Here is a 19,763-nt window from a genome sequence, read left to right as displayed (position 1 = left end):
TGTCCTAAATAAAGTAATTGGATTTTATTCCTAAATAAAGTAATTGGATTTTAGTAATTGGGTGCCTTCCACTGCAACTTACTTTGATCAAAATGACAAATATTGTCATGATATTGATACACATGAATATTTTAATAGGTTAGATGTTTTCACATGAGGCGATACCAATTATGTTTAGCTTCTTTTTACATATAAGAAATAGGAAAGCATTTTATTTTTACATTTTAATTTATTTTTTGTAAGATCTTTAAAAACTTTATTCAACTGTTTTTTTGTTTTTGTTTTCTACATTTTTAGTCCCCTTAGGGGACTTCAACCTGTGTTTGTTTGATTGCTTGTACAATACACTACAATACTCCTGTATTATAGCATATAGGGATTTTTACTGCCTTTCTATTACTGTATATCCTCCCAGACGGAGGGTGTAATAAGGGCAGTAACATGGGGCCCTGGGGGTCTTCAGAAGGCATTCGGCTGCCATGACAACAGCTCCACACACCTCAATTGCATTTGTGGGATGGTGATAGGAGGACAGAGGGAGCCCTCTTCCTCCATTTAGCTGCTGAGATGATGTGGTCGCTATTGACCCTAGCATCTGGATGATAACTCTGCCGGGTTCTGAGTTATTACAGTGTCATAATAGTACAGTGTTAAGTGATAACTACCTACTTGCAGCAACATATTACGGGGCTGGGCATTAAGGGGTTAAAGTGCTTATCCCACAACAAACAGTTATCACATATCCTGTGAATAGGTGGTAAACGTATGATCTCTGTGGGTGTGACCACTACGACCTCCACTAAAATATGGGCCCCAAGCCCCCCATTTTGGAAGCATTTTAATAGCGCAGTGGTCACACATGTGCCCTGCTTCTCTACTCTGTCTATGGGGATGACAGAGATAGCCAAGCACTGTACTTATTTATTTTATTTTCTTCAGTCCCAAATACACTATATGGACAAAAGTGTTGGAGCACCTACACATTACATCTACAGGAGCCTTTATGACATCCCATTATCCTATAATACTGGGTGGGCAAATTTAACTGCCAGTCATTAAATTTTCCTCCTATATATAATGATAGAACTACATTCAAAAGCAGACTCACAGTAAAGTAAATGTTCTTGCTTTTACGGTAGATTACGGAAAATACAATCCATTGGGTTGAACAATAAGACAAAGATTCGAGTCCATTTCTGTCTACTATAGCATACACAATAACTGACACAAATGGGTAAGAAGGAATTCATACCAGGGTCATTGTTCGTAATAGGTAAACTCTGTATTTGTTCTGAGGGCTGAAAATCTATTTCTGTTAACCAGGAGTCCAGGTCATAGTAGGCTTCCGGAATTTTATAAAGGACATATATGAAAAACTCAGCAACTTCCCCCTTCTTACTTTCTACCAGATCAATAATCTTACGAACCTGTAACAGAATAAATATGGCATCAAGCAAATGTAAGAAAGTCCAGCCTCTGGTTGCGGTAAAAACATCCAAGATTTTTCGAAGCATGTTAAAATATGACATAAATAAATATGACATGTTATCATATTACATTTCATGTCACTTACAGTATGTGGTTCACATCTATAGAACTAACTTAAAGGGGTTGTCTCAATTCAGCAAGTGGCATTTATTATGCAGAGAAAGTTACAAGGCATTTACTAATGTATTGTTATTATCTATATTGCTTCCTTTGCTGGCTGGAATCACCTTATTAACTGCTCGTTTCCATGGTTACGACCACCCTGCAATCCATCAGCAGTGGCCGTGGTTGCATACCACTAGCCTATGTGTTCTCCCACGGTCCCGGTCACCATAGAGGCCGGCACTTTTTCCTATAGTGTGGAAGCATGAGCACTGCTGGATTGTAGGGTGTTCATAATTAGTGATGGAAGAACATCGGCCGGGACGATTCGCGAATGCGATCGCAATCAATTGTTTGTGAACCGCAAATTTGCAGCGGGCCCCATTTATTTAATGGCAGGTGAACCAGAAAAACCTTCAGGTCATATTTGCAGCCACCAAACACTTAGTAGAAGTGCACAAATAGTCCCACAACATGGATAGTGACATACTAGAGGGGGATCAATGACAACAATTCCCACAAAAAATATGTATCCTAATCAGGGGACATTTTTATGCATCTTAAAGGGAAATTCTCAGAAATGTGCCCTGCTGGGGCCTAGAACATTTATTTTAGGCCACGGGAGTACGGGCCTTAAAAATTAGGCATTTGCCTGACATAAAAGAAATTCTGATTATGTCGCTCGAAGTACATTATGCGGTCAATGGATAACATTTTTACTGTAGGCCACTGGAGTACAGGCCCCAAACATTAGGCATTCACCAGACAGAAAAGAACAAGTAATTATGTGGCTAGAGGTATATTAGACAGTCATTGGATATCAATTTTACTGCAGGCCAGTGGAGTATAGGCCGGAGGTACATTAGGCGGTCGCTGCATAAAAATTGTACTGTAGGCCAGTACAAATACATGTCAAATACATACAGTCAGGTCCATAAATATTGGGACATCAACACAATTTTACCATTTTTGGCTCTATACACCACCACAATGGATTTAAATTTTAAAAAACAAACACGATTTGCTTTAACTGCAGACTGTCAGCTTTAATTTGAGGGTATTTACATCCAAATCAGGTGAACGGTGTAGGAATTACAACAGTTTACATATGTGCCTCCCACTTGATAAGGGGCCAAAAGTAATGGGACAATTGGCTTCTCAGCTGTTCCATGGCCAGGTGTGTGTTATTCCCTCATTATCCCAATTACAATGAGCAGATAAAAGGACCAGAGTTCATTTCAAGTGTGCTATTTGCATTTGGAATATGTTGCTCTCAACTCTCAAGATGAGATCGAAAGAGCTGTCACTATCAGTGAAGCAAGCCATCATTAGGCTGAAAAAACAAAACAAACCCATCAGAGAGATAGCAAAAACATTAGGCGTGGCCAAAACAACTGTTTTGAACATTCTTAAAAAGAAGGAACGCACCGGTGAGCTTAGCAACAGCAAAAGACCCGGAAGACCACGGAAAACACCTGTGGTGGATCACCGAAGAATTCTTTCCCTGGTGAAGAAAACACCCTTCACAACAGTTGGCCAGATCAAGAACACTCTCCAGGAGGTAGGTGTATGTGTGTCAAAGTCAAAAATCAAGAGAAGACTTCACCAGAGTGAATACAGATGGTTCACCACAAGATGTAAACCATTGGTGAGCCTCAAAAACAGGAAGGTCAGATTAGAGTTTGCCAAATGACATCTAAAAAAGCCTTCACAGTTCTGGAACAACATCCTATGGACAGATAAGACCAAGATCAACTTGTACCAGAGTGATGGGAAGAGAAGAGTATGAACAAGGAAAGGAATTGCTCATGATCCTAAGCATACCACCTCATCAGTGAAGCATGGTGGTGGTAGTGTCATGGCATAGGCATGTATGGCTGCCAATGGAACTGGTTCTCTTGTATTTATTGATGATGTGACTGCTGACAAAAGCAGCAGGATGAATTCTGAAGTGTTTCGGGCAATATTATATGCTCATATTCAGCCAAATGCTTCAGAACTCATTGGACTGCGCTTCACAGTGCAGATGGACAATGACCCAAAGCATACTGCAAAAGCAACCAAAGAGGTTTTTAAGGGAAAGAAGTGGAATGTATGCAATGGCCAAGTCAATCACCTGAACAATTAGAAAATATAAGGTACAATTCCTGTTCAGATATTTTACCCTCTAGCGCTGCAAAATCCAGGACACAAGTGAGTAGAAATAGTCCACACAATGAAATAGGAAAAAAGGATTGCGCTGCAGGAGAGTATGCTTAATAATTAAAGTCCAAAGATTGTTTGTGTTCTATTGTCTATGAAAATCTTCAGTCAAATAGGTTCATCCAAATACATCAAACACAGCTGTGGTGTGGAAATCTGAAATAAAATAGAAACCGCACTATGGTGTAGTAACTTCTCAAAAGGAGTGTCATCTGAAAACAGGTTATACTCACAAGACTCAGATGATATTAAGCGTAGAAAGAAGGCTCAGCACTGTCATCCACCCAGGACACGCCCCAGACGAAGCATCATGGCGAAACCCGGGTCGGGCATTGTGTACTTGTTTTAACTTGCTCCAAAACTTGTGTTTTTTGTGAGTAAAATAAATCCTTTTTATTCAACACTGTGGTACGTACTTCACTATTGGTTGACATCTTTTCTCCGAGACCTTGAAAAGTGTGGAGTTTGGTGATATCCTGCCAAAGTGGTGCTCAGTTTTGGGATCCTGCTTGTGCAAGATTTCACATAAGCGGTTAAGCACCCTGTCCGTCCGTGTGGTCTAGTGAACGACATCCAAGGTGTGCAGTTCCTGGGTGGATGACAGTGCTGAGCCTGCTTTCTACGCTTAATATCATCTGAGTCTTGTGAGTATAACCTGTTTTCAGGTGACACTCCTTTTGAGAAGTTACTACACCATAGTGCGGTTTCTATTTTATTTCAGATTTCCACACCACAGCTGTGTTTGATGTATTTGGATGAACCTATTTGACTGAAGATTTTCATAGACAATAGAACACAAATAATCTTCGGACTTTAATTAAGCATACTCTCCTGCAGCGCAATCCTTTTTTCCCAAGTCAATCACCTGACCTGAATCCGATTAAGGATGCATTTCACTTGTTGAAGACAAAACTGAAGGGAAAATGCCCCAAGAACAAGCAGGAATTGGGTAGAGGCCTGGCAGAGCATCACCAGGGATGAAACCCAGTGTCTGGTGATGTCTATGCGTTCCAGACTTCAGGCTGTAATTGAGTTCAAAGGATTTGCAACCAAGTATTAAAAAGTGAAGGTTTGATTTATGATTATTATTCTGTCCCATTACTATTGGTCCCTTAACAAGTGGGAGGCACATATGCAAACTGTTGTAATTCCTACACCGTTCACCTGATTTGGGTGTAAATACCCTTAAATTAAACCTGACAGTCTGCAGTTAAAGCACATATGGTTTGTTTCATTTCAAATCCATAGTGGTGGTGTATAGAGCCAAAAACTTTAGAATTGTGTTGATGTCCCAATATTTAAGGACCTGACTGTATGTTTAAAAGAACTAAAAATCTAAAATTGGATTAAAAACACGCCTAAGAAATCCCCCCTCTTGAATAAACCCAAAATGATGATGAAATTCGATAACACGTGGTCGTCACAGGTGTTGAATTCCTCTGAGGCCCCAACAATTAGGCATTCACCGTACAGAAAAGATCAATTGATTATATGGCTGGAGGTAGATTGCACGGTCATTAGATATCAATTTTATTGCAGACCAGTAGACTACAGGCCCCAAAAATTATTAATTCACCGTACATAAAAGATCAAGTAATTATGGGGCTGGAGGTACAGTCCTGATCAAAAGTTTAAGACCATTTGAAAAATGGCAAAAAATCATATTTAGCAAGGCTAGATCTTAACAAGGTTCCAAGTAGAGCTTCAACATGCAACAAGAAGAAATGGGAGTGAGACAAAACATTTTTTGAGCATTCAATTTAATGAAAACAATGAATAAACTGAAACAGGTTGTTTTTCAGCTGATCAAAAGTTTAGAAACACACCTCCAAAAAAAAAACTAAACCCCCCACAACAGAAATCCAACTTCCAAACATGAACTCAGTAGTGAGTAGCTCCGCCGTTATTGTTTATCACTTCAAAAATTTGTTTCGGCATGCTTGATGCAAGCGTTTCCATGAGGTGAGTGGGAACATTTCTCCAAGTGGTGAAGACAGCCGCACGAAGGCCATCTACTGTCTGGAACTGTTGTCCATTTTTGTAAACTTCCCTTGCCATCCATCCCCAAAGGTTCTCAATTGGATGTAGACCCGGGGGACACGCAGGATGGGCCAAAAGAGTGATGTTATTCTCCTGGAAGATGTCCCTAGTCCTGTGGGCATTGTGTACTGTAGCGTTGTCCTGTTGAAAAACCCAGTTGTTACCACACAGCCCTCAGTCATGAGGAATGCTTTATGCAACATCTGGACATAGCCAGCGGCCGTTTGACGCCCCTGCACTTCCTGAAGCTCCATTGTTCCACTGAAGGAAAAACGCACCCCAGACCATTATGGTGCCCCCTCCACTGTGGAGCGTAGAAAACATCTCAGGTGGGATCTGCTTGTCATGCCAGTAACGTTGGAAACCATCAGAACCATTTAAGGTTACATTTTTTCTTATCAGAGAATAAAACTTTCTTCCACCTTTGAATGTCCCATGTTTGGTGCTCTCTTGCAAAGTCCAAACGAGCAGTTCTGTGGCGTTCAAGGAGACGAGGTCTTTGAAGACGTTTTTTGTTTTTGAAACCCTTCAGTCTCAGATGCCGTCTGATGGTTATGGGGCAGCACCAGTAAGGGCCTTAATTTGGGTCGAGGATCGTCCAGTGTCTTGACGGACTGCCAAATGGATCCTCCGGCTCAGTGCTGATGATTTTTTTTTGGGTCTTCCACTTGACTTTTTTGTTCCATAACCCTCAGGATCATTTAAGAAATTCCAAATGACTGTCTTACTGCGTCCCACCTCAGCAGCGATGGCGCGCTGTGAGAGACACTGCTTATGCAGTTCAACAACCCGACGTTCAAAAAGGGAGAGTTTTTTTGCCTTTGCCATCACAACGTGTGACTACCTGACAGAAAATGACAATGAATCCACATCTTTGCACAGATTTGGCCTTTAAAGGCATGTGGTCCTAAACTTTTGATCAGCTGAAAAACAGCCTGTTTCCGTTTATTCGTTGTTTTCATTAAATTGAATGCTCAAAAAATGTTTTGTCTCAGTCCCATTTCTTCTTGTTGCATGTTGAAGCTCTACTTGGAACCTTGTTAAGATCCAGCCATGCTAAATATGATTTTTTGCCATTTTTCAAGTGGTCTTAAACTTTTGATCAGGACTGTATATTAGATGGTAATTGGATATCAATTTTACTGCAGGCCAGTACAAATACATGTCAAATACATATGTTTAAAAGAACTAAAAATATAAAATTGGATTAAAAACATGGCTAATGAAATCCCCCCTCTTGAAAAAAAAACTAATGATAATAGTTAAAATTTGATAACACATGGTCGTCACAGGTGTTGAATTCCGCCGAGGCCCGAAACATTAGGCATTCACCGGACAGAAAAGGCCTTTTATGCCCCTGTATTTACATAAGACAGGGACCATTCTTTGTGCTTGGTGGTGTAGGATATGTGTGGGCTGGCAAGAGGAAATTAAATTAAACGTGGTCGTCACAGGTGTTGAATTCCTTCGAGATCCATGCCTCATTCATTTTTAGAAATGTGAGGTAGTCCACACGGTCGTGAGCTAGGCAAGTGCGCTTATCAGTCACGATCCCCCCTGCTGCGCTGAACGTCCTTTCGGACAGGACACTGGATGAGGGGCAAGCCATGAGTTCCATGGCATATTGTGCCAGCTCTGGCCACAGGTCAAACCTGCACACCAAGTAGTCCAGGGGTTCCTCGCTTCTCAGAGCGTCCACATCAGCCGTTAACCCGATGTAGTCTGACACCTGTCGCTCTAGGCGTTACCTGAGGCTGGATCCGGAGGGCGGCTGTCGATGGGTTGTTTGCAAGAATGGTCTCATATTTGAAGTGATCAACACATCTTCAAACCGCCCTCTTCTTGCATACACAGAAGGATTGGTACCCGTTTCTCTGTGGGTGGAAATCCCTCTGCCAGCACCCGCAACAGCAGAATGCAGCATCTCGCGCAGCAAGGCCTGGAAATGCTGCATTCCGACAGGCCTCTGTGCGCTGGTAACATGTACTCCATTTTGTGTTTGTACCGGGGTCTAAGTATGTTGCCACCCAGTACAGGTCCTGGCCCATTATGCTTTTTATACGGGGGTCCCTCTTCAAACACTGGAGCATAAAGGCCCCCATTTGCACTAAATTTGAACGTCAGCAAGGTGAGTAAGGTCTTCTAAAATAGCCAGAGATTTTCCTGGCATGCCGCAAGACGTCCTGGACCCCAGGGTATTTGGCAAAGAATGGCTGCGCGAATAAGTTCAGGATGTGTGCCATGCACGGCATGTGTGTCATTTTGCCCTGTTTCAGCACGCTCAGCAGATTGGCACCATTCTCGCACACCACTTTACCAACTATCAAATTGAGCGGGGTTAGCCACTGATCGGCCTGTGACCGCAGAGCTGAAAGGAGTGCAGGACCGGTGTGGCTCTTGGCTTCCAGGGACAACAGCCGCAGCACAGCATGGCAACATCTCACCTGGCACGTTAAATAGGTTCTGGGGAGCTGGGGGGTGCAGCGGAAGAAGCGATAGCAGTGGAAAAGGAGGAGTCAGCTGAGGAGACTGAGGATGGAGTAGGAGGAGGAGAAGAAGAGGCAGGCCTGCATGCATTCCGTGGCGGTAACACCAAATCCACACGGGTGCCTCGGGTTGCATGCTCAACAGCCGTCAGAAGGTTCACCCAGTGGGCAAAAAAAGGTTATGTACTTTCCCTGCCTGTGTTTGCTAGACCACGTGTCTGTGGTCAGATGTATCTTGGCACCGACACTGTTTGCCAGAGATACATTTACTTGCCGCTGAACATGGCCATATAGCTCTGGGCTGCCCTTCTGGGAAAAATATTTCCATCTGGGGACCTTCCATTGCGGTGTGCCAATGGCCGCAAATTTTCGAAAGGCCTCTGAGTCCACCAGTTTATATGGCAGTAGTTGGCGGGCTAGGAGTTCCGACAAGCCGGCAGTCAGCATTGAGCAAGAGGGTTATCCGGCATCATCAACTTTTTACGCTCGAACATTTGGGCCACGGAAGCCTGCCTTTTGCCAGAAAAAACGCGACGACGAAGGGGTGGAAGGTGGAGTGCAGGACAAATGGGAGGAGAGAAGAGAAGGAGAAGAGGCAGGACCTGGAGCGCCGAGAGTGTGGCTTTGTGGGTTCTGACAGTGTTGCTCCCACTGGGCTCGGTGATGGGAGGCCAGGTGCCTTCTTAAGGCGGTCATCCCTAGGTGAGTGTTGGGCTTACCGCGACTTATGCATTGACAGCACAGGCTGCAGATGGCAACACCATTGTCAGCAGCGGACACGTTAAAAAAAGCCCACACTGCAGAGTCATGTGCCGGCGTCCTGGGAGCGCCAGATATGACCGTGCATGGTGGATGGCTCGATCCAGATATACAAAGTATTAGCAGTCTGCTTTTTGTCTCCAGTGCACTGCGAGTTCTGCCTGCTTCTCCTAGTTCTACCCCCTATCTGCTGCTCTGTCTCTCCCTCTAACTCCCCTCCTCTTCCTCTCTTGTGGGCACCCACGTGACATCCATCAACACGTCATTATCGTCACCTTCACGACCACTGACATTAGAGATCTCGGAGTAGGCAGCAACAGAGAGGACCTCTGTCCTTGGGCTAATCTGGGTACTGTCGTCAGACTGCTGGGTGGCGGTCGTTGCTACCTCCTCTTCTTGATCCAATGCCAAGAATGGCTGCGCATTGGTAAGGTCTTGGAATGGAAGGGAAAATAATTCCTCTGACTCGAGTGGAGGGGATATGGTGGTGGTGGTGTCTTGGGGGTGCACACAGCAGAGAGTGAGAAGGGTGCAGATACAGAGGATGAGGAGGGTGCAGAAGCGGAAGGCTGAGTGGGCCACTCAACCAACTCTGGTGCGTCCTTTGACGTAATCGCACACACCTTCTCCAACTTTCCACTTAGGCTCCGGCCTGGTGCACCTGCCCGATCTCTATCACCTCTGTGTAATGGCCGGCCTAAACCTGTCATTTTCAAACTGACTCTGTGACAAAGTGCCTATAGAAGAGCAGTATTTGTGGAAGCAGGTATATAGAACCCCTTAATGATTATTTGCTGGAAGCAGGTATATCACACCCCTGCCTCAATCAGTTTTTTTGGGGGGCAAATGTTATATCACACCAGTTGAAATTATTTGTTCCTATAGCGTTTGTCCCTCTGTATAGCTGCGGTATCTCAGCAGAACTGCACAGAACTGCTGCACAATACAAATGCACTATATGGAAAGTATATTCTAGGTATATCACACCCCTGCCTCAATCAGTTTTTTGGGGGGGCAAATGTTATATCATGCCAGTTGCAATTATTTGTTCCAATAGCGTTTGTCCCTCTGTATAGCTGCGGTATCTCAGCAGAACTGCACACAACTGCTGCACAATGCAAATGCACTATGATATACTTTCTATGTTAGAAAGTATATTATAAGTATATCACACCCCTCGATAAGTCACACCTATCGATAGGACACCTATACCAGTCCTTAAAAGGACTTTTGTGGTCCCGGCTCCACACAGCAACCTCTCCCTACACTGTGTAGGAAGGCGTAAGGGTCCTCATTAAGATAGGAACTGGTAATTTTGTGTGTCAGTGGCAGCTAGTATTCGCTGACACTGTTTTTACTTAGTGTAGCTGTAAAGCCGATCCGGGCCGGTTCTTATTGGAAGCAGCCAAAGAGCAGGGTGGGTGGCTGTTCCCTAAGTTCCAGGCCAGGTTTTGGGCTGGGATTTAAAAACCCAGCCAGCAGCTCAGCTGGGGTGGAATGATCCTCCAGGTGATAGTGGAGCTGTGGAAGCTCTGTGTTTGGGAGCTGAGGAGTTCTGCCGTACTGCAAGGCTAAGAGCTGCATGAGAGCTGCATGAGGCGCCCTAAAGCCTGCTGTGGACTGCCAGGTGACAGGTTTTGTTCTGTGGACTCTGTGTGAATTAACACCAGGACTTTTGCTGTGTGAATTAACACCAGGACCCTGCAAAGTATTACTTTTCTTTTCTGCCTTTTTGTGTGAATAAACACTGAACTTTTGCTTTTCAACCATGGTCTTGCCTCTGTCTTGCGTCTGCTTACCCTGCCTACTAGAGCAAATCCCTACAACTGTCAAAAGACTGAATGTAGCCAAATCAGGTTTATTTATAGGGTAGGAGGTATTTCCATGTGCTGAAACGTCTCAATTGCCTGTCCTGTCCCACCTGATGGATGTGTCATGGCTCAAAGTTCTATAAATTATTTTCAAATGGTCGATTTTTTACTTGTGTAAAACGTAACATTTATTTCCTTTAATAAAATATTTCTACCTATTACTAAAGTTTAAAATTATCAGCTGTGTCTGTGAGTTTGTTTTTTCGTCGTTATAACTTGTGCTTACACCGTTTGTACCACAGTGTAAACCAGCTAGGAGGCTATCATGTGTTTCCTGCTTCGCAGGCTCCCTTACTAAATGCGATCACTGTCGTTCTAAAATATGCTTGCACTGCTAATGTCACCGTGCACTCTGGCTAGGAGACTGTGATAGGTTTCCTGCTTCGCAGGCCTCCCTATTACATGCAAGCACTGTGGTACTCACTTCTCACAATCACACACTGTCTAAAAAACACTCTTCACAATCTGCCCCCCGACATGTTTCGTCAAACACTTGGCATCCTCAGGGGTTTCGGGCAGTCTGCTCATGAGGGGGGTGGACCCAGGCTTATAAAACCTCCCTCTGATGGCGTCATCATATCATTAGTTACTGAGTATCAATTTTGTTACTATTTTCACCTTTATAGCCAATCAGGGATGACTTTATGGGGTGTTGTAGCGTCTAGTCACTCCCATTCTATTGCTGGTCCAATCGTTACTGTTGTTCTATTGCGCATGCGCTAGAACTTAGACACAATTTGCCTTGTCCGTCTTCCACTTCGCATGTCATTGGACTTATATATTAGACTTGCTATAATTGTCCATTGCGCCTGCGTTAATTTCTAAGTGGATTTCTATTGCGCATGCGCTAGAACTTAAACACATTTTCATTTGTCCATTTTGTACTGCGCATGTTGTTGGACTTGTATATTGAATTGCTATATCTGTCCATTGCGCCTGCGTTTGGTCTTAGTGAATTTCTAGGTGGATTTCCATTGCGCATGCGCCAAAACTTGGACAAAATTTCCTTTGTCTATCTTATACTGTGCATATTATTGGACTATACACTCACCTAAAGAATTATTAGGAACACATGTTCTATTTCTCATTAATGCGATTATCTAGTCAATCAATCACATGGCAGTTGCTTCAATGCATATAGGGTTGTGGTCCTGGTCAAGACAATCTCCTGAACTCCAAACTGAATGTCAGAATGGGAAAGAAAGGTGGGCTACAACAGCAGAAGACCCCACCGGGTACCACTCATCTCCACTACAAATAGGAAAAAGAGGCTACAATTTGCACGAGCTCACCAAAATTGGACTGTTGAAGACTGGAACAATGTTGCCTGGTCTGATGAGTCTCGATTTCTGTTGAGACATTCAAATGGTAGAGTCCGAATTTTGGCGTAAACAGAATGAGAACATGTATCCATCATGCCTTGTTACCACTGTGCAGGCTGGTGGTGGTGGTGTAATGGTGTGGGGGATGTTTTCTGGGCACACTTTAGGCCCCTTAGTGCCAATTGGCCATCGTTTAAATGCCACAGGCTACCTGAGCATTGTTTCTGACCATGTCCATCCCTTCATGACCACCATGTACCCATCCTCTGATGGCTACTTCCAGCAGGATAATGCACCATGTCACAAAGCTCAAATTATTTCAAATTGGTTTCTTGAACATGACAATGAGTTCACTGTACTAAAATGGCCCCCACAGTCACCAGATCTCAACCCAATAGAGCATCTTTGGGATGTGGTGGAACGGGAGCTTCGTGCCTTGGATGTGCATCCCTCAAATCTCCATCAACTGCAAGATACTATCCTATCAATATGGGCCAACATTTCTAAAGAATGCTATCAGCACCTTGTTAAATCAATGCCACGTAGAATTAAGGCAGTTCTGAAGGCAAAAGGGGGTCCAACACAGTATTAGTATGGTGTTCCTAATAATTCTTTAGGTGAGTGTATATGGACTGTATATTTTACTTGCCATGTCTATCCATTGCGCCTGCGTTTGGTCTTAATGGATTTCCAAGTAGATTACTATTGCGCATGCGCTAGAACTAGACTCAGTTTTCCTTGTCCGCTTCCATTGCGCATGTCATTGGACTTGTATATTTCACTTGCTCTAGTTATCTTTTGCGCCTGAGTTAAGTCTTAGTTTATTTTCACATGGATTTCTATTGCGCATGCGCTCAAACTTATACAAGGTTTTCTTTCTCAATCTTATACTGTTTGTTTATATTTCATATTATTCTAGGGATCTCATTAATCTGTTAAAGGAATGGTGCATATGTGAACCCCTCATTCAGTCCATGTGGGGCCAAACTTCTAAGATGGTAAATCCATCTCGCTTTTTCCTGTTGTAATCTTCTATCCAAATTGCACATTCTGGGGCCCAACTTCATTTTTTGAATCCCCCCCACTTTTAGGGTCTGAATATTGCCATTATGTTTTGTTTGCACATGTCTGGAGAGGGGAGTGTCAGAGTCAGTTTTGATGGTACTTAGATGTTTTGATATACAGTACAGACCCAAAGTTTGGACACACCTTCTTATTCAAAGAGTTTTCTTTATTTCCATGACTATGAAAATTGTAGATTCACACTGAAGGCATCAAAACTATGAATTAACATATGTGGATTATATACATAACAAAAAAGTGTAAAACAGCTGAAAATATGTCATATTTTAGGTTCTTCAAAGTAGCCACCTTTTGCTTTGATTACTGCTTTGCACACTCTTGGCATTCTCTTGATGAGCTTCAAGAGGTAGTCACCTGAAATGGTCTTCCAACAGTCTTGAAGGAGTTCCCAGAGATGCTTAGCACTTGTTGGCCTTTTTGCCTTCACTCTACGGTCCAGCACACCCCAAACCATCTTGATTGGGTTCAGGTCCGGTGACTGTGGAGGCCAGGTCATCTGGCGCAGCACCCCATCACTCTCCTTCATGGTCAAATAGCCCTTACACAGCCTGGAGGTGTGTTTGGGGTCATTGTCCTGTTGAAAAATAAATGATGGTCCAACTAAACGCAAACCGGATAGAATAGCATGCCGCTGCAAGATGCTGTGGTAGCCATGCTGGTTCAGTATGCCTTCAATTTTGAATAAATCCCCAACAGTGTCACCAGCAAAGCACCCCCACACCATCACACCTCCTCCTCCATGCTTCACGGTGGGAACCAGGCATGTAGAGTCCATCCGTTCACCTTTTCTGCGTCGCACAGACACGGTAGTTGGAACCAAAGATCTCAAATTTGGACTCATCAGACCAAAGCACAGATTTCCACTGGTCTAATGTCCATTCCTCGTGTTCTTTAGCCCAAACAAGTCTCTTCTGCTTGTTGCCTGTCCTTAGCAGTGGTTTCCTAGCAGATATTCTACCATGAAGGCCTGATTCACACAGTCTCCTCTTAACAGTTGTTCTAGAGATGTGTCTGCTGCGATTTCTGAGGCTGGTGACTCGGATGAACTTATCCTCCGCAGCAGAGGTGACTCTTGGTCTTCCTTTCCTGGGGCGGTCCGCATGTGAGCCAGTTTCTTTGTAGCGCTTGATGGTTTTTGTGACAGCACTTGGGGACACTTTCAAAGTTTTCCCACTTTTTTGGACTGACTGACCTTCATTTCTTAAAGTAATGATGGACACTCATTTTTCTTTACTTAGCTGCTTTTTTCTTGCCATAATACAAATTCTAACAGTCTATTCAGTAGGACTATCAGCTGTGTATCCACCTGACTTCTCCACAATGCAACTGATGGTCCCAACCCCATTTATAAGGCAAGAAATCCCACTTATTAAACCTGACAGGGCACACCTGTGAAGTGAAAACCATTTCAGGTGACTACCTCTTGAAGCTCATTAAGAGAATGCCAAGAGCAGTAATTAAAGCAAAAGGTGGCTTCTTTGAAGAACCTAGAATATGACACATTTTCCGTTGTTTCACAATTTTTTATGTATATAATTCCACATTAATTCATAGTTTTGATGCCTTCAGTGTGAATCTACAATTGTCATAGTCATGAAAATAAAGAAAACTCTTTGAATGAGAAGGTGTGTCCAAACTTTTGGTTTGTACTGTCGTCTTCTAAGTTCTTGTACGGTTTTTCCTATATACAACTTGGGGCATCCACACTGGATGGCATAGATAACTCCTGTGGATTTACAGTTAATATATTCTTTTGTTAGTTTTTTTTTTGTTGTCCACTGGGTTTACAAATTCTTTCTTTGGTGTCATTTTTTCACAAAAGATACAATCACCACAGGGATATGATCCTTTTGTGGTTAACCATGTATCTATACTTTGTTTTTCGTTATGTGTAACGTGGCTGTGTACCAGTTTTTCTTTTATATTTTGACCCCTTCTATATGTGATAGCCGGGTTGGGGGAAATGATTTATTTTAGCTCTTCATCTGATAGTAGTATATGCCAGTGTCGTCTAAGTATATTGCGAACCTTCTCATGTTGGCCGTCAAAATTTCCTATGCATCGTACTATTTTGTTGTCAATCTTGTTTATTTGTTGTTGTTTATTATCTGAAAGTAAACTGGTCCTATTGCTATTTTTAGCTCTATTGTACGCCTTGTGTAGTACTTTTTTGGGGTAGCCTCTCGCCATAAATCTACTGTATAATAATTTACATTCATCCTCAAAGCCTTCATTTGTAGAACAATTACCCTTTGCTCGAAGATATTGTCCTATCGGGATGCCTTTCTTTAAAGTAGTTGGATGGTGGCTCTCCCAGTGTAGTAGGCTGTTTGTTGATCTGGGTTTTTTGTATATTGTTGTTTTTGCACTGCCACTGCTAAAAGTGTGGGGGATTCAAAAAAATGAAGTTGGGCCCTAGAATGGGCAATTTAGATAGAAGATTACAACAGAAAGAAGCGAGATGGATTTACCGTCTTAGAAGTTTGGCCCCACATGGACTGAATGAGGGGTTCACATATGCACCATTCCTCTAACAGAGGATCCCTAGAATAATATGAAATATAAACAAGTAAATAAATACATAAAAGAACAAAGCATTTTATCTATGTAATAATATAACAGAAAAACAATAGGGCAGGAAATCAGTCTTAAAAACAAGAAAAACTAGAAAAAGAGATATAAAAATAGCCAAGGGGATAAGATAGTTCACATCTCAAGACTTATCTACAGTAGCTCTCAATAGAATAAGAATAAGGCTACTTTCACACTTGCGTTCGGGGCTCCGCTTGTGAGTTCCGTTTGAAGGCTCTCACAAGCGGCCCCGAACGGATCCGTCCAGCCCTAATGCATTCTGAGTTATACGGATCCGCTCAGAATGCATCAGTATGGCTCCGTCTGTCCTCCGCTCCGCTCAGCAGGCGGACACCTAAACGCTGCTTGCAGCGTTCGGGTGTCCGCCTGGCTGTGCGGAGGCAAACGGATCCGTCCAGACTTACAATGTAAGTCAATGGGGACGGATCCGTTTGAAGTTGACACAGTATGGCTCAATTTTCAAACGGATCCGTCCCCCATTGACTTTCAATGTAAAGTCAAAACGGATCCGTTTGCACTATCGTGAACAAAAAAAAAAAAAAATTTTTTTTTTTTGTTTTTTTTTTGTTAATGGTAATGCAAACGGATCCGTTCTGAACGGAGCCACCGTCTGCATTAATATGAGCGGATCCGTTCAGAACGGATCCGATCGAACGCTAGTGTGAAAGTAGCCTAAGATATACAAGTCCAATGACATGCGCAGTATAAGATAGAGAAAGAAAATCTCGTATAATTTCGAGCACATGCACAATAGAAATCTATGTGAAAATACACTAAGACTTAACGCAGACGCAAAAGATAATTAAAGCAAGTAAAATATACAATGACATGCGCAGTGGAAGCGGACAAGGAAAACTGAGTCTAAGTTCTAGCGCATGTGCAGGGGTAATCTACTTGGAAATCCATTAAGACCAAACGCAGGCGCAATGGATAGACATGGCAAGTAAAATATACAAGTCCAATGATATGCGCAGTATAAGATAGACAAAGGAAATTATCTCTAAGTTTTGGCGCACGCGCAATGGAAATCCACCTAGAAATTCACTAAGACCAAACGCAGGCGCAATGGACAGATATAGAAATTTAATATACAAGTCCATCGACATGCGCAGTACAAAATGGACAAATGAAAATGTGCTTAAGTTCTAGCGCATGCGCAATAGAAATCCACTTGGAAATTCACTAAGATTGAACGCAGGCGCAATGGACAATTATAGCAAGTCTAATATATAAGTCCAATGACATGCGAAGTGGAAGACGGACAAGGCAAATTGTGTCTAAATTCTAGCGCATGCGCAATAGAACAACAGTAACGATTGGACCAGCAATAGAATGGGAGTGACTAGACGCTATAACACCCAATAAAGTCATCCCTGATAGGCTATAAAGGTGAACATAGTAACAAAATTGATGCTCAGTAACTAATGATATGATGACGCCATCAGAGGGAGGTTTTATAAGCCTGGGTCCACCCCCCTCATGAGCAGGCTGCCCGAAACCCCTGAGGACGCCAAGTGTTTGACGAAACATGTCGGGGGGCAGATTGTGAAGAGTGTTTTTTAGACAGCGTGTGATTGTGAGAAGTGACTACCACAGTGCTTGCATGTAATAGGGAGGCCTGCGAAGCAGGAAACATTTCACAGTCTCCTAGCCAGAGTGCACGGTGACATTAGCAGTGCAAGCATATTTTATAACGACAGTGATCGCATTTAGTAAGGGAGCCTGCGAAGCAGGAAACACATGATAGCCTCCTAGCTGGTTTACACTGTGGTACAAACAGTGTAAGCACAAGTTATAACGACGAAAAAACGAACTCACAGACACAGCTGATCATTTTAAACTTTAGTAATAGGTAGAAATATTTTATTAAAGGAAATAAATGTTACGTTTTACACAAGTCAAAAAAATAGCACATGTAGCCAAGAGACAATTATTGGTCACGTCGAAAATAATTTATAGTACGATGTCTCAACATGTGTGAACGGGTCAGCCTTGATAATTTAATGGTTCAAAGTTCTGCACAATGTAAAATAATATGGTGCCGGGGGACATCGCTATATGTTCGCCTTCGAGCAAAGTTCGCTGCAAAACGACCGCCGGGCAAACCACAAGGCCATCTCTATTCATAATCATGGAAACGAGCAGTGTATAATGTGGTGAAAAAATGAATCCAGCCAGCAAAGGAAGCAATATGGACAATCACAATACATTAGTAATTGGTTTGTTATAACTTTCTCTGTATGATAAATGCCACTTGCTGAAGTGACAAAACGCCTTTAAAGAAAAGCAGTGTACAATACACTACCTCAAATTTCTAATCTATTATGGTTTTTATCCATCAGAAACAGACAGACAATGCACTCCATGCTGAAATACTGCTTCCAATGTCAAAGGATTTTTTTGTCTATAACCTTCCTTCTTTTTTCAAGTACATACCGGTAGTTATGACACGCTACAAGAACAGAGAGGACAATCACTGCCTGCAATTGTAATGTCACCATGGACAACGCAGCATTATCTCAGAATATGAAGTGAAGGGGTTTTCATAGTCTGGTCAAACAGGAAAGGTCAAGTCGGTAGTAATAAGTCAGAGCAATCGGACTTCTTGTATTCTTATTTTCCTTGAAGATGGCTTTTCTGTCTTTCTCAGTTAGAATTCCAATGGAGACAGCCAGTCAGATGACTAGCGAAACGTCTTCAGGGAAAAAGAAATGCAACAGTTGCTCTGACTTATTACTACTGATATATCATGACCTGGATGAATGTGAAACTCCACAGACAGAAAAAAGCAAGAATCAATAAGGTGAGTATTGTACAAGGTCTCCTGTTTTTACATTTTATTCCGTCAAATATTTTTTTTTTTTGCAAAATCAGTAAAAGTACAAAATATATTTTTCCTTAAAAGGGGTATTCTGGGGCTGTAATTTGAAATAAATAAAAAAAATTGTGTCAGAGAGCATTAAAATAACAGACGGTGGAATGGGCCCTGCTTCTCCCCACTTACTCTTCTGGGGATCGACATGCTGGGAATGGCTTGGACTGCCAGCACAGACACTCACTGGCTGATGCAGGTCACTACTGCAGCCACTGGTTGACTGGCCGTTTACAGTGAGTTGATCCTGAGAAGAGAAAGTGGAGAGGAGCGGGGATTGAAGCAGCAGCTGAACAGCAGAGGCTGCGATTGGTAAGGCCACTCCTCCTCAGTAGTTTTTTCTGTTATTTTTACATTTATTTTGACTGAATTCAATGGACTATATAGTAAGTGTTATACTAGATATCCAGTGACAGAAATCTAAAGCAATTTCAAAATTCTTCATTTCGGGAATATACAAAAAGTGATTAAAAATTCATGGTGCTAACTATATTTTTACATGAATGGGAGTACTTGCCTTTTCTTGCGTTGTAGGAAACTGCATTACATTTTCTGAGTCTTCATGGGAAAAAAATTCATGGTTGACTAAATTCTCAAGTAAGCACTGGGTGTTTGTTATCAGCTGGACCAATGTTTCTTGACTTCTTCTAATTATCTCATCATAAGATTGGTTGGGCTGCTGCAGTGCCATTGTTCTGAATTGTTATATATTCATATATATCTGTTGGAACTTCACTGAAGACTTCTTGAGAAACTTTCAGCCATTAACTATAATAAAAAAGTATAAATCAGAAAATGTACCAATAAGAAAAAGACAGCATGTAAAATAATGGGATATTACGGAAAAATGTTTATGTCCATTCTATGGGGATTGTGCTGGTGGGTCACCAACCATTAGGAAATAAAGAAAATTAGCAATACAAAATACACTGACAAGAAGGTTATA

General features: G+C 42.4%; 1 protein-coding gene across 1 annotated transcript in view; it reads right to left on the bottom strand.

Moving 5' to 3' along the window:
* LOC122939166 (nucleotide-binding oligomerization domain-containing protein 1-like) overlaps window positions 1–19,508 on the bottom strand; it is a 60,818-nt gene extending 41,310 nt beyond the window's left edge. Inside the window, exons 1-2 of the mRNA XM_044295170.1 lie at window positions 19,335–19,508; window positions 1,253–1,427 (exon numbers count right to left, since the gene is read on the bottom strand). Of these exons, the coding sequence (XP_044151105.1) occupies window positions 1,253–1,427; window positions 19,335–19,508 (349 nt within the window). The remainder of the gene's footprint in view (window positions 1–1,252; window positions 1,428–19,334) is intronic.
* Window positions 19,509–19,763: the final 255 nt, after the last annotated feature.

The sequence above is a fragment of the Bufo gargarizans genome, chromosome 5 (genome assembly GCF_014858855.1).
Source record: "Bufo gargarizans isolate SCDJY-AF-19 chromosome 5, ASM1485885v1, whole genome shotgun sequence".
Classification (NCBI taxonomy): Eukaryota; Metazoa; Chordata; class Amphibia; order Anura; family Bufonidae; genus Bufo; species Bufo gargarizans.
This window is presented reverse-complemented; position numbering and strand designations above follow the sequence as displayed.